Here is a 12,791-nt window from a genome sequence, read left to right as displayed (position 1 = left end):
GCGGGGGGAGCCCCGGGCCCGGCCCTGCCGCCCCCTCCCCAGCGGGTGGCCCCCGCCCAGCCCCGGCCCCCGCCAACGGACGCGCACCCCCGGGCAAAAGGCTTCGGGATTTAATAGCAAACGTTACAAAAGGGCTAAAACCGCGGGGCGGCGAGGCAGGGCCGGGCCCCGCGGGAGCTCTACTTGAGGTCCATGAAGCGGATGTCCATGATGAGGAGGAAGTTCTTGGGCAGCGGCCGCGGGGCCGGCGACAGCACCGTGAAGACCTGGCGCTCCAGGTCGACGCCGGTGACGACGATGAAGCCGGCCACGCTGGTCTCCGAGATGTTGTCGTCGGGGCCGTCGGCGGTGCTGACGCTGAGCAGGTGGTGCACCATGTCCCGCCCCGGCGTCACCGGCACCAGCTTCAGCTGGTTGTCCTCCTGCGACATGCCCAGGGGCAGGCAGGAGTCCGGGATGGTGGGAGCCCCCACCTTGTAGATCTTGACGTCGGAGAACTTGACGTCGAAGGCGTGCGGGTAGAAGCAGCCCCGGAAGCCGTAGAAATACTCCCGGATGCGGTCGTCCCGGCACTCCCGCCGGAAGTCCTTGGAGCGCTCCACCACCCCGCCGGACTTGGGGAGCAGGACGGTGCGCACGAAGTGGGGCAGGTCCCTCTTCAGCTCGTTGTAGAGCCGCTCCTGGTCCAGCACCACCACCACGTCCACCTCGAAGGCGGAGGCAGCGTGCACCAGCGCCTGGTAGCCCGAGCCCTTCACCCAGCCGCAGGTGTTGATGACGCAGCCGCTCACCGAGGCGCGGCGGTTCACCTCGCAGCGCTGGTTGAAGACGTCGGCCAGGCGGGACGTGATCTGCGGGGAGACAGGGCGGAGGCATCAGGACAGAGAGGCCTCTCGGGGCACCCGCGTCCCAGACCTCAGCCAGCTCTCTCCAACGCCGCCTCCTGCAGCGCCCCCAAAGCCTCCGCCCCCGCAGCGGGACCACGCTGCTCCGACCGCGGGAGAAGCTCAGGGGGCGGGCAGGTGGGCGAGGGGGCCCCGAACAGCATCGGGAGGGCAGGATCGCCAGGCCCTGTCCCGCTCCGCGGGGACGCGGCGGTGCTCCGCGCTGTTCCTAACGCGCTCGGTTACGCACTGCTAAGGCGCAGGAGCAGCGCCCGGCTCCTGGGCAGCCCCGGGATGAAATCCTTTCCTCCCCACCCTCACCCGAGAGCCGCGAAGGGGCGATTTGCTGCGCAGGAGGCTGAAGCCATTCCTAAACCACATTATGAGCGCGCGAGGGTGCTCAACAACGGCGGGGGAGCCGCTTTTCTGTGCCAGGGGCTGCGTCAGCCGAGCAGGGGCCTCTGTCACCACAGAGCAGCGGTGGGAGGACGCTGGGGATTCGACTCAGCTTGCTGGGGGTCCTCAGCTTTTTCGGCTGCGGGGAGCAGAGGGGGGTCCCTGCAGGGGAGGGACGCCGCACGGTGACGCCACCACGCTCTGGCTAACGCCGGCTCCGTGCGACAGCAACCAGACCCTGCCTGGGGCTGCGCTCCGCTCCCCTCTCGGCTGACGAGCCCTGCGGGCGGAACTGGCTCCGGCTTCGCCCTCCGTGGCCAGCCACGACTCACAGCCCGCGAGGGGCCTGGCGTGGGGGCTCACGGGCAGCAAAGAGCTCAATCCTGGTCCCTCAGCCCCTCTTCTGGGGGCTGAAGGGCTTCTCCCCTCCTCGGGGGGCTCCTCCAGCCCCCCCTCACCGCTGTTACGGCCCTCCCTGCACGCCTTGGCCCTCCCCACCCCTCTGCTGAGCTGCAGCGCCCAGAAGCCGCCACGCAGCCTTACACGGTGGCACAGGCAACGGGGCGATTCCGGGAGGGCGGGGAGCTGCGGAGCCCGTCCCGGGGCCGGGACCGGGACCACCCCCCGGGCCCCCGCGCTCACCTTGTTGTAGAGCTTGATGTTGGTGCCGGGCGTAGTGGAGCCGAAGTGGTAGACGAGCGGGGCCTGGAGGGAGAAGCCCTCCTCCACGTCGGCCGGCCGCTCGATGTAGAGCGCGCCCATGGTGCCGGGGATGGAGACGGAGCCCTGGCCCACGTCCAGCTCCACGAAGGTGGGCCGGCGCCCCAGCCGCACGGCGTAGTTCAGCAGCAAGCGGCAGACGGTCGACTTGCCCACGTCGGTGGGTCCCACCACCATGACGCGGGGCCCCCGCTCGTCCTCCCGCTCCGCCTGCCGCCGCATCTGCTCCAGGGCCGTGTGGGTGTTGAGGTAGAGCAGCATAGGGGTGTCCTTGGAGACGTAGGCCACCTCGGTGCGGCCGCTCAGCTGCACGGTGCAGCCGTGCCAGGTGAAGACGGCCACCTTGGCGCCGGCGTCGAACGTGAACTTCTTGTTGCGGGTGAGCTCGGTGCCGAAGACCTCGGCCATGCCGGTCAGCAGCTCCAGCTGCACCGTCTGCGAGGCCTCCACCTCGAAGCGCAGCTCCGTCTCCCGCTCCAGCTCGAACTTGGCCACCTGCTTCTTCTCCTCGCCGCCCTCGTCCGCCATGGCGGGGCCGCCGGGCCTCGCCCCGAGGCGCCCGCCGGGCCCCGCCCGCGCTCCGCTCCCCGCCCGGTGTGGGGGTCCCGGCGCCCCCGCCCGCTCTGCCACCGACCGGGGCCGCGCGCTTCCGGGCCGGCGGGGCTGCGCCGGAAGTGAGGTCACGAGGCGCGACCGGCCCGCTGGGCGGGGGTTGCCATGGCAGCCGCGCGGCGCCGCCGGGCCGACGTCGTGACGCAGGCGGGGTCCGGGGGCGGCGCCGCTCCGCGCGGCTCATTTGCATCTCATCTGCATATCGCCCCGCCCCCGCGGGCCCGGGCTCGACCGCATCTCATTTGCATCTCATTCGCGTGCGCCCGGGGGGGGGCAGAGGGCGGGGGCACCGGGCGTGCCGGGAGCCCCCCGCCCGCAGCGCACCCCCGGCGGCGGGGATGACGTCACGGCGGCGGGGATGACGTCACGGCGGCGGGGATGAGCAGCCCCCGGGCACGCAGGGCACCCCCGCCCGGCGCCCGCCCCGGGGACAGCGGCAGCGACGCCCCCCGTCCCCACTCGTGTCCCCGGGCTCCCGCGGGCCCCTCGCGGGACCCCCGCAGCCCCCGGGCCCCCCGCCCCGCCAGCCCGCCATCGCCGTCAGCCCGGCAGCCATCGTCACTGCCGGACCCCGTCACGCCCCGGGACCCCGGCCCCCCATTGTCCCCCCGGGACCCCCCACTCCCCCCGGGACTCCCGGACCCTCTCAGGAGCAGCCCCCGACCCCGCTTAGGAGGACCCTCCCCCCTCCAATCCTCTCCCCAGCCCCCAGGGCCCCCCGGGAACAGCAGGGACGGGGCGCTGCCCCTCACTCCTGCGATGAGCCGGCCGGGTCTCGGCTGCCGGCGGGGCTGCGCTCGGGGGCCGGCGCTGCCCGAGCTGCGGGACCGCCCCGGGCTGGGGACACGCGAGTGCCCCCCCCGCGCCGGCCCCCAGCCCCCAGCCCCTGCTCTGGGCACCCCAGCCCCGTAACGTGGGCGCCCCCCGCGCCCTCGCGGTGGGGTCCCCCCCGGCTCCCCGGGGCCGCGCTGCAGGCAGCACCCCGGGCCCCCATCCCCACGGCCGGGGCGGGGGCGCGCGCACCCCGCGGGGGTCCCGGGCCGCGCCCCCCCGGGCCGGGCCGGGCCGTCCCGGGCAGCAGCAGCGCAGGGGGGACGCTCCAGCCCCGCGGTGTCACCCGTGGGCACGGGGACCGGCCGGACCGCTGGGGGCTGGCCCCGGGTGCCCCCCGCCCTCGCACCTTCCCCGCCGCCCCCCGGTGCGGGGGGGGGCTCGCAGGGCAATCAAGGGTCTGTGGTTTTTTTGGGAAGATGCCGAGCGTCACCCGCCCCCCGCGCTGCCGCCGCCTGGCTCAGCCCTGGCCCCCCGGCACGCGGCCGGGACCCCCGCGGGCACTCTGCCTTGGATGGGGGGGGGGGGGGGGGGGGCGGGTGTCCCTGACGGCCCCCACTTGCACGCGGGCTGCCCCCCGAAAATCCACAGGCAGGAGCCGCGCAGCGTTCAGTGCGTTTATTGGGGCCCCAGGCCCCCACCGGCGGGGAAACTGAGGCACGGGGGGGCCGGGCCCCCATACTGCCCTGTGCGGCTGGGGGGAGAGAGGGAGAGGGGGGAGGAAGGGGGGCAGGAAAGAGGGAGGGAGGAAGAGGAAGCAGGGAGGGAGGGAAGGAGGATGGAGGGAGGGAAAAGAGAGGGAAGGAGGGGGAACGGAAGGAAAGGGGGGGGGGGTAGGGGCAGGAGCCAGGGAGGAGAGGATGGAGGGAGGGACGGGGAGGGAGAGGGAGGGAGGGATGGAGGGAAAAGGAAGGAGGGATGGGGAGGGAGGGAGGGAGGGACAGGGAAGGAGGGATGGGGAGGGAGGGAGGGAGGGAGGGACAGGGAAGGAGGGATGGGGAGGGAGAAGAGGAATCGGGGAGGGCACGGGGGCGAGATGAGAGCGGGCAGGGTCCGGGGTGCAGGCAGGGGTCAGGGCTGGGGGTCGCTGAGGCGGCCCACGAAGAGGGGCACGCCGCCAGCGTCGTGCCAGAGGACGAAGAGGAAGGGGCGCAGGGCCTCCAGCTGCAGGGCCGTGCGGGCCACCGAGATGGCCATGGCGCCCGACGCCTCCACGCCGGCCTCGTCCAGCGCCAGCACCGCCCGGTGCCGCGCCGCGTCCACCGCCACCGCCGGGCCCCGCGCCAGCCCGCACAGCTCCGCGTCCAGGAACAGCCCGTAGTCTGCGGCACCCGTCCTCGGCGTCACCCCCGTGGGGACGCGGGCACGCCGAGGGGCGCGCGGGGGACACAGGAAACCAGAGGGGCTTGGGGCCACCGGGGTGTGGGGGACACCGGGGACAGCAGGGGCACTGGGGAGCACCGGGGGATGCTGAGGGACACGGGGGACAGCAGGGAGATGGGCAAGCTGGGGTCAGCAGGGCCACCAGAGACAGCAGGGCTATGGCGACACCGGGGACAAGGGGGACATGATGGGCACCGGCGGCACGAGGGGGACATGATGGGCACCGGGGGGCATGGGGACAGCGGGGACACCGGGGTACTGGGGACAGCAAAGGCACGGCGACACGGGGAACGCTGGGGCCCTGGGGAGGGGCCAGTGACATCATCACGCATCACCTCCCACGCAGCAAGTGACGTCACCCCAGCCCACCCAGCACAAGCAGTGACATCACGGGCCGGCCGCGGGGCGGGGCCGGTGGCCTTACCCATGTCGTGGACCAGGGCCACCACGTCCAGGGCGAGGTCGAGGCGCAGGCGGGGCAGGGCCAGGGCGGTGGCCTGGGGGGGGGTGCGGGCCGCCCGCCGCAGCAGCGCCAGGAAGGCGAGGGGGTCCAGCGCCCGCTCCAGGGTCCCCAGGGCCCCCGGGGGCCCCTGCGGCACCAGCACCACCAGGCTCAGCCCCCCGCTCAGCTCCAGCCGCCCCACCTGCGGGACCACCCGGCCCTGAGTGCTGCCGCAGGGGCCCCGCGGTGGCGTCACAGCCCAGCACACCCCGGTGCCACGGCAGTGACGTCACAGCCCGCGCCCCCAAGGCCGGGCAGGGGGGTCCCGGCCGGCGGGGGTACCTGGACCTGCAGGCGGGAGTCGAGGAAGGAGGCCACCGGGTACTTCTTGCTGGTCATGGTGGGCACCAGGAGCGGGGGGCGCCCGGGGCGCAGGAAGGGCAGCGGCACCGTGGACTCGGCCTCCAGCCGCGTGCGCCAGGAGGCTGCGGGGACACGGCACCGGGGCTGCGGGGGACCGGGGGGTCTGGGGGGCCACGCGGGGCCACCTCAGGCTCGGCCGCACGCTGCATCCCGGGCAGATCCCCGAGCCAACCCTGGATCGGCGGGGCCCATCCCGTCCCCGGGGCCGTACCCTGCAGGTGGACGGCGCTGAGCAGCAGCAGGCGCGGCTCGGGGGGCAGCGCGGGCAGGAGGCCGGGCAGCAGCCCCCGGCTGGCCTCGCGCACCCACTCGTTGACCCGCAGCAGGTCCAGGCTCTCGTTGCCGCTCAGCGCCCGCGGCTGGGCGCCGTAGAAGTGCCACGACTCGTTGAGGAAGCGGGGCCGGAGGCGCAGCTCTGCCCGGCGGCACGGCTGGCATCAGCCCCGTGCCCGCCCGGCACTGGCGGCCCCGCGGGCGCCCGCTTTACCTGGCTGGTGGAAGATCTGCGTGGCGGAGAAGAGGCCGGGCGCTCCGGCGAGCTGCCGCAGGGCGCCGTGCACGCAGGCCAGCTCTGGCGGGTACGCCAGGACGGCGCCCAGGCGCTCACGCGTCTCGCCGCGGGCGCCTGCGGGCAAGGGGGAAGCTCAGTGGGGCGCCCGCAGGCGCGCCCGCCGCTCCGCGCTGGGGGGTCCGTGGGGACGCAGGGCCCAGGGAGGTGCCCACAGCGCTGATGAGAGCGGCGCCCGCCGCTGCGCCCAAAGCGATGCCGACGGCGGTGCAGGTGCCGGCGGGCAGCCCCTCACCCAGCAGGAGGTGCGAGAGCCCCATGGCCACGTTGATGGGGGAGAAGAGCAGGTTGTCATCGGGCTGGGCAGCCTCTGCCATGCGCTGGTAGAAGCGGAGCGCAAAGGTGCCCAGCGCCTCGGCCACAGCCGCCCGCTGCTCCTCCGTGGGCGCCCTGCAGGCCTCGGCCGGCTCCTCGTCCCCGGGGCACGGCGGGGCGCTGGTGCCCGTGGCGCTGGGTGCTGCTCTGCTCCCGTCAGCTGTGGCGCCCAGCTCCTCGGGGCTGGGGGAGTCTGTGGCCTTGAGGGGGGCACCCGAGGCGGGCAGCCCCTCGGGGGTGGGCACAGGCGGGTCGGGTGCCCCCACATCCCCCATCAGGGCAGGATAGGGGGACACCAGCATGGCCAGGTACTGCCTGAGCCACCCCAGCCAGCCGGGAGAGGCCTCCAGCGCGGGCGCCTGGGTATGGGGAGCTGGGTGAGGGCGGGCCGGGGCCAGGCAGGTGGGCGCTCAGGCGAGGGGGGCACTTGGGAGCAGGCAGCCCGCGTCACGGGGCCACACTTACCGGGGCGACAGCGGCGGCGGCCACCAGCCACGCCAGCCACAGCGTCACGGCGGGCATCCTGGCGGCAGGCACGGGTCAAGGGCTTGACGGGCACCCAGCGCCCACCCCGGCCCCCTGCGCCCCACCCAGGGGGCCTCCGCCCGACGCCCCCGGGGAGCCGGCTGTGGGGGGCAGGAGGAGGCAGCGCCCTGGGCCCACCTGGGCGCCCGCGGGTCGGGTCCCTGCCGTCCGGCCGGGCGCAGGGGGATCTGGCCGGCTCCGGCCCTGCCTGGTTAAAGATTAAGGAGGGCGGCGGGCGGCCGCCAACGCTTCCCGTAAATCAGCCGGGCCGGCGGCCGGGGGGGCCGGGGCAGCCGGGAGGGGCGGGCTGGGTGCAGGCGCCCAGCGCGGGATGCGGCCCCTCGGCCCCCGCGTCCGCTCTGCTCCCGCTGCCGGCGGACCGAGCCCCGCGGGCGGGCTCCCGGGGGGAGGCGGGTGGGGCGCTCCAGCCACCCCGCTGCGCCCTCCGCGACCCCGCTGCTGGCACCGGGCCGCTCCATGGCCGCGGGCCCGCCAGCCCCTGCCCGCCCCGGCTCTACGGCCGCGAGGTCCCGCTCTAGCCCCGGTCCTCCCCGCCGTCTCTATGGCCGGTGGCGGCGCTCTGGCCCCCGACTCTATGGCCGGTGGGTGTCCCGCTCTAGCCCCGGTCCTCCAGGCCGTCTCTATGGCCTGGGGCGGCGCTCTGGCCCCCGACTCGATGGCCGGGCGGGTCCCGCTCTAGCCCCGGTCCTCCAGGCCGTCTCTATGGCCGCGGGGGGGCACGTCCCCGCGCTCGGGGCGGGGCTGGGAGCAGCTGGCTCCGCCCCCGGGCGTGTCCCGGGGTAACCCCGCCCAGCGGCACGGGCAGCGCGGGCCATGGCCGGGAGGATCGCCAAGGTGGGCGGCGGGGCACCGGCACCGGGGGGCAGACCGAGGGCTGGCGGTACCGGTGCCGGGAGTCTTGCTGTCAGCACCGAGCGGCGCGAGCACCGGGAGGCCGAGTGGCCGAGGGGTGCGGGGGGTACCGGCGTGCGGGGGTGCCGGTACCGGGGTGCGGGGTCGCGGGGGGTGCCGGTAACGGTAGCAGGGTACCGGGGGTGCCGGTCGGGCCGGTGCGGGGCGTTCCGGTATCGAGGGTGCCGGGGGGTGCCCGTGCGGGTGGTGTCGGTACCGGTACCGGTACCGGGGGGTGCCCGGCCCCCCCGCGGTTCGCGCGCTCCGGTTTCGTTTCCTCGGCTGGGGCCGCCCCGCGGCGGGGCGTGGCTCGGAGCTGCCCCGCCCCTGGGCGCGCCCCGCAGTGAGGCCCCGCCCCGTGCCCCGCAGGAGCTGGAGGAGGCGCGGCGGTGGGGCGGGGCCCGCGACCTGCGGCCGCTGGACGGGAACGTGCTGCGCTGGGGGGGGCTGCTGCTGCCCGTGCGTGCGGCGGGGGGCGCGGGGGGGCCCTGGGGAGAGGGGAGGCCTGAGGGCGGGGGGGGGTCCCTGGAGAGTGGGGGGCTGGAGTTGGCCTGGGGGGGTCCTGGGCATGGAGGGGTCCCTGGGCACGGGGGGGTCCAGGGGGCTGGGAGGGTCCCTGGGGAGCGGGGGGCTGGGGTGTCCCCTGGGCACGGGGGGAGCTGGGGGGGGCCCTGGGAAGCAGGGGGTCCCGTGTGGGCTTGGGGAGACCTGGAGGGGAGGTGGGTCCCTGGGGGCAGGGGGGGTCCTGTGGGGGGCACTGGGCAGGTGTCCCAGTCAGGTGACACAGGGGTGTCCCACTGAGGACACCAAGTGGGGCCCATGGCTGGGGGCACTGGGTGGGGGCGTCCCCTCCTGAGGGGGCTCAGGCTGACGGGGGGCAGTGTGCACAGGGGTCCCAGGTATCGGGGCTGGGACAGGGCCCCGTTGAAGGACACCGTGGCAGGGGGGTCTGAGCTGTGCCCCCTCCCCAGCAGAACAACCCCCCCTACAATGCGGGTGCCTTCCGCTTCGAGCTGACCTTCTCCCCCCACCACCCGCTGGAGCCCCCCCGCGCCACCCTGCGCACCAACATCTACCACCCCGGCGTGGGCCTGGATGGCCGCATCTGCCAGCCCCTCACCGCCACTGAGCGCTGGGTGCCCACCACCCGCGCCGTCCAGGGTGGGTGCCGGGGCTGGGGGGGGCACCGCGGGAGGGGGTGCTCGCCCTGACCCAACCCCCCCCCACCCCCAGTGCTGCAGGACCTGCTGCTGCTGCTGGACAGCCCGGACCCCCAGCGGGTGCTGCGGCCGGACCTGGCCCAGGAGCTCCAGACCCAGCCTGAGGTTTTCTGGTGCCGGGCAGAGGAACACACCCGCCGCCACGCTGAGCCGCGTCCGGGACCTCGACTCGCGCCCCTGAGCCCCCCGGCCCCTGAGGCCCCTGCGCCCAGGGCCCCTGGCCCCTGAGCCCCCCAGCCCCGCGCCAGCCAGGCTGGCCCTGGCATCACCCCCGCCTTGGCACTGGGGCCTGGGCGTGGGGCTGGCACCGCAGGGGGGTCCTGGCACCCCGCGCTCTGCCGAAGGTAATAAATTTGCTAAAAAATAAATAATTGATTTGGTGTGGTGACGGCTCATTGGGGTGGGGGGTGCTGCCCACCCAGTGCTGGCTCCTGCCGCTCCCCCCGACACTTGCTTGGTGCCCGTGTGTCCCCCGCAGTGAGAGACGAGGCCGCCGCAGCCTGGTACCGCAAGCCTTTACTGCCAGGGGCCGAGGCGTGGGGGGGGCACCCGCGGGGGACGCCCGTGGGGCCCCCCCTCAGCGCTTCTTGGTCTTCACCAGCCCCTTGGCGACCAGGCAGCGGTACAGCTCCTGCAGGTAGGTGTACACGCACTTGGCGTCGGGCACCGCCAGCCGCACCATGTCCTCCACCGCCAGCAGCGGGGCGCAGCCCGCCCGCGCCCTGCGGGGACAGCGCCGTCACCGGGGGGCGAGGCGGGGGGACAGGCGGGGGCACGCGTGGGGGACACGCGGGGACAGGCCCTCACTCGGCGGTGGCGAAGGCCAGGGCGAAGTTCTGGCGGCGGGCGGTGGGCTGCAGGCTGTCGTAGTCGAAGGCGTCGGGGAAGAAGCTGTGCAGGAGGGCGCAGAAGGCCAGGCCGCTGCCCCAGCTCCCCGAGAAGTTCTGCACGTCCACGTGCTGCCGGGAAAGGCGGGGGTCAGCCCCGCGGCCGCCCCGCGGCCGCCCCCCGGCCGCCCCCCCGGTCCCCACCTGGTAGCCGCGGGTCCTGGCGCGGCACCACTCCAGCAGCATGGCCTTCACCGAGGCGGGGCCGCCCGCCCGCCGCAGGTGCGGGGCTGGCCCCGTGGCTGCCCTGCGCGCGACGCCAGGCGCCGTGGAGCCCCCCGCGCCGGGCACCGGCTCCGCGCAGAGCTCCGCTCCGGCCCCAGCCTCCGCACGGGGCCCCCCCATTGGCCACTCCCTGCTCCCAGGGGCCTCCCCATTGGTCCGTCTCTGCCTCCCGCGGCCTCCCCATTGGTTTATTCTTGATCCGCTGTTCCCCATTGGCCCATTTCTGATCCAAGCGCCGCGCATTGTCCGCCGAGCGGCCCTGACTCCCGCTGCCCATTGCCCCCCGCTGCCCCCGGCCCCCCAGTCCCCCAATTCCCACCATTGCCCCCCATTTTCCCACGGCCCCCCGTGGCGCCCACTGCCCCATTCCTCCCACAGCCCCCCACTGCCCCCGCGCCCCGCGTGGGGCCGGCCCCGCTCACCCTCCGAACTTCTCCAGGATGGCGCTGCGCCCCTGCGCCCGGGCCCCGGCCCCGGCCCGCGGCCGCCCCCCGGCCCCCTCCGGCCTCGGTCTCGCCGTCCCGGGGGGCTCCCGACCCCGCGCCCCCCCCGCCGGGCCGCCCCTATGGCGGGGGGGACGGCCGGTCAGCGCGGCCGCACGAGTGCCACCCGTGACACAGGCGGGCGGAGGACACGCGTGGGGCCACGCCCTCCCCCAGCCCACACTCACCTGTTGCTGCCCCCCGAGCCCCCGGCGCCGCTGGCTGCGGGGAGAGAGGAGGGGTTGGTGGGGCGGGACGGCGCCCCGCCGTGGGGGCACCCACGTGCCCTCCGGGCATCGGCGGGGTCCTGCGTGGGGGGCACCCGTAGGGCGCGGGGCTGGGGGGATCTACGGGGACACACACACCGCGTGGGGCAGGGGGACCCAGGGGACGCGGGGTGCCGTGGCCGGGCCCTCCCCAGCGCGACCCTCACCTGTGGGGGACACGGGGGACTCGGGGGGGGAGCACGGGGGGAACTCGGGCCAGAGCTCGTCCTCCCCGTCCGGCAGCCAGGCGGGGTCCTGCGGGGGGGCGGGGGGTGTCTGTCACCGCTGTCACCGCGGCCACCCCGCCGCCCCTCCGCCTCCCCCGCACCTGCCGGCCCGGGGGGCTCCGCGCCGCCGGCCGCGCCCCGTCACCGCCTGCCGCCCGGGGGTCCCGCACCCCGCGCGGGGCTCCGGATTCCTCGGGGGGACCAGGGGGGGTGTCCGGAGTGTCCGGGGCAGCGGTGTCCCGGGTGTCCGGGGTGTCCGGGGTGTCCTGTGTCGGGGAGGTGTCCGGGACGGGGGTATCGTGAGCGGGAGGGGCCGGGACGGGGGTGTCCGGGGTGTCCCGGGTGTCCGGAGCGGGGGTGCCGGGAGTGGGGGTGTCCGGGGTATCTCGGGTGGGGGTGTCCTGGGCGGGGGTAGTGTCCGGGGTGGGTCTGTCCGGAGTGGGGGTGTCCGGGGTGTTCAGGGTGTCCTGAGTGGGGGTGTCCGGGCTGGGGATGTCCGGGGTGGGGGTGTCCTGGGTGGGGGTGTCCTGGGCAGCGGGGGTGTCCGGGGCGAGGGTATCCGAGGTGTCCTGAGTGGGGGTGTCTGGGGTAGGGAGGTCCCGGGCGGGGGGCGTGTCTCGAGTGGGGGTGTCCGGGGTGGGGGTGTCCTGGGCAGGAGGGGTGTCCGGGGTGTCCCGGGTGGGAGTGTCCGGGGCACGGGGGGTGTCCCGAGTGGGGCTGTCCGAGGTGGGGGTGTCCCGAGTGGGGGTGCCGGTCTCTCCCGGGAGCTCCATGCCGCTGCGGTGCCGCTGCAGGGGCACAGAGCTGTCACTGGGGTGCACCCGGACTCCCCCAGCCCTGCTCCCCCCGCCCTGCCCCTGTCTCCGTGGCCCCCCAGCCCGGACCTACCCATTTCCCCACCCTGCGCCCCCCCGTGCCCCTTCCCGACCCCCCCCGTACTCCTCCAGCCTCCCTTGTCCCGTTCCACACCCCAATTCCCATCCTCGCCCCCCAGTTCCTTCTCCCGACCGCCCAAACCCGACCCCCACCCCACATCCCCCCCCACCCCCGCGTCCCCTCGACCCGTACCCTTCCTTGCCGCTCCCGCTCCCGGTCTCGTGCGCGCCCCCCCCGCGGCCCCGCCGCTATTTTTATCCGGGCAGGTGCCGCCTTCAGTCACCGCCCACCCGGGGCCGCGGGGCGCGCGTGGGGACAGCGGGGACGGTGCGGGACAGCGACAGGGGCACGGCTGGGCGGGAGGGACAAGCCGAGACTGCCAGCCGGACAGGGGGGACAGCCCGTGGGAGCCCACGGGGGACACCCGGGGACACGGGCGCCTCGGACAGGGGCAGGGAGAGTTGAGGGGGCAGAGACAAGGGGGACGCGGGGGACGCGGGGGGCACGGAGACGCGGGGGGCGCGGGGGGCACGGGGACGCGGGGGGCGCGGGGGATCGCGGGCACAGGGCCACGCGGGTCACACGGGTCACGCAGGG

The 12,791-nt window shown here is 75.6% G+C and overlaps 4 protein-coding genes across 9 annotated transcripts; 1 reads left to right on the top strand and 3 right to left on the bottom strand.

The window, feature by feature from the left end:
- Positions 1-173: 173 nt before the first annotated feature.
- On the bottom strand, positions 174-2,545 carry CLP1 (cleavage factor polyribonucleotide kinase subunit 1). Its single transcript, XM_086748994.1, has 2 exons — positions 1,923-2,545; positions 174-851 (listed from the first exon to the last, which is right to left on the bottom strand). The coding sequence occupies exons 1-2, from the start codon at positions 2,526-2,528 to the stop codon at positions 180-182; spliced, it is 1,278 nt and encodes a 425-aa protein (XP_086605120.1). The 5' UTR covers positions 2,529-2,545; the 3' UTR covers positions 174-179.
- Positions 2,546-4,464: 1,919 nt separating this feature from the next.
- Positions 4,465-7,467, bottom strand: SERPING1 (serpin family G member 1). Of its 2 annotated transcripts, XM_086748908.1 has the most exons (8): positions 7,238-7,467; positions 7,040-7,097; positions 6,495-6,933; positions 6,179-6,316; positions 5,903-6,106; positions 5,611-5,753; positions 5,251-5,470; positions 4,465-4,765 (listed from the first exon to the last, which is right to left on the bottom strand). In XM_086748908.1, exons 2-8 carry the CDS (start codon positions 7,094-7,096, stop codon positions 4,515-4,517), a joined length of 1,452 nt encoding a protein of 483 aa, XP_086605034.1. In that variant the 5' UTR covers position 7,097; positions 7,238-7,467; the 3' UTR covers positions 4,465-4,514. The 2 variants fall into 2 exon arrangements, with proteins under 2 accessions (XP_086605034.1, XP_086605033.1); XM_086748907.1 differs by lacking the exon at positions 7,238-7,467 and having other exon boundaries at positions 7,040-7,198.
- A 364-nt stretch (positions 7,468-7,831) lies between these two features.
- UBE2L6 (ubiquitin conjugating enzyme E2 L6) lies at positions 7,832-9,602 on the top strand. Of its 4 annotated transcripts, none has more exons than XM_086750032.1 (4): positions 7,832-7,954; positions 8,381-8,470; positions 8,983-9,172; positions 9,245-9,602. In XM_086750032.1, exons 1-4 carry the CDS (start codon positions 7,934-7,936, stop codon positions 9,457-9,459), a joined length of 516 nt encoding a protein of 171 aa, XP_086606158.1. In that variant the 5' UTR covers positions 7,832-7,933; the 3' UTR covers positions 9,460-9,602. The 4 variants fall into 4 exon arrangements, with proteins under 4 accessions (XP_086606158.1, XP_086606159.1, XP_086606161.1 ...); XM_086750033.1 differs by having other exon boundaries at positions 7,834-7,954; positions 8,986-9,172; XM_086750035.1 differs by lacking the exon at positions 8,381-8,470 and having other exon boundaries at positions 7,849-7,954; positions 8,986-9,172.
- Positions 9,603-9,729: 127 nt separating this feature from the next.
- SMTNL1 (smoothelin like 1) lies at positions 9,730-12,410 on the bottom strand. 2 transcript variants are annotated; one of them, XM_086750030.1, is made up of 8 exons: positions 12,387-12,410; positions 11,420-12,106; positions 11,259-11,346; positions 11,014-11,047; positions 10,766-10,906; positions 10,263-10,365; positions 10,039-10,190; positions 9,730-9,953 (listed from the first exon to the last, which is right to left on the bottom strand). In XM_086750030.1, the coding sequence occupies exons 2-8, from the start codon at positions 12,089-12,091 to the stop codon at positions 9,809-9,811; spliced, it is 1,335 nt and encodes a 444-aa protein (XP_086606156.1). In that variant the 5' UTR covers positions 12,092-12,106; positions 12,387-12,410; the 3' UTR covers positions 9,730-9,808. The 2 variants fall into 2 exon arrangements, with proteins under 2 accessions (XP_086606156.1, XP_086606157.1); XM_086750031.1 differs by lacking the exon at positions 10,263-10,365.
- Between the last annotated feature and the right edge of the window lie 381 nt (positions 12,411-12,791).

Source organism: Chlamydotis macqueenii, chromosome 5, assembly GCF_036417535.1.
Source record: "Chlamydotis macqueenii isolate bChlMac1 chromosome 5, bChlMac1.mat, whole genome shotgun sequence".
Classification (NCBI taxonomy): domain Eukaryota; kingdom Metazoa; phylum Chordata; class Aves; order Otidiformes; family Otididae; genus Chlamydotis; species Chlamydotis macqueenii.
This window is presented reverse-complemented; position numbering and strand designations above follow the sequence as displayed.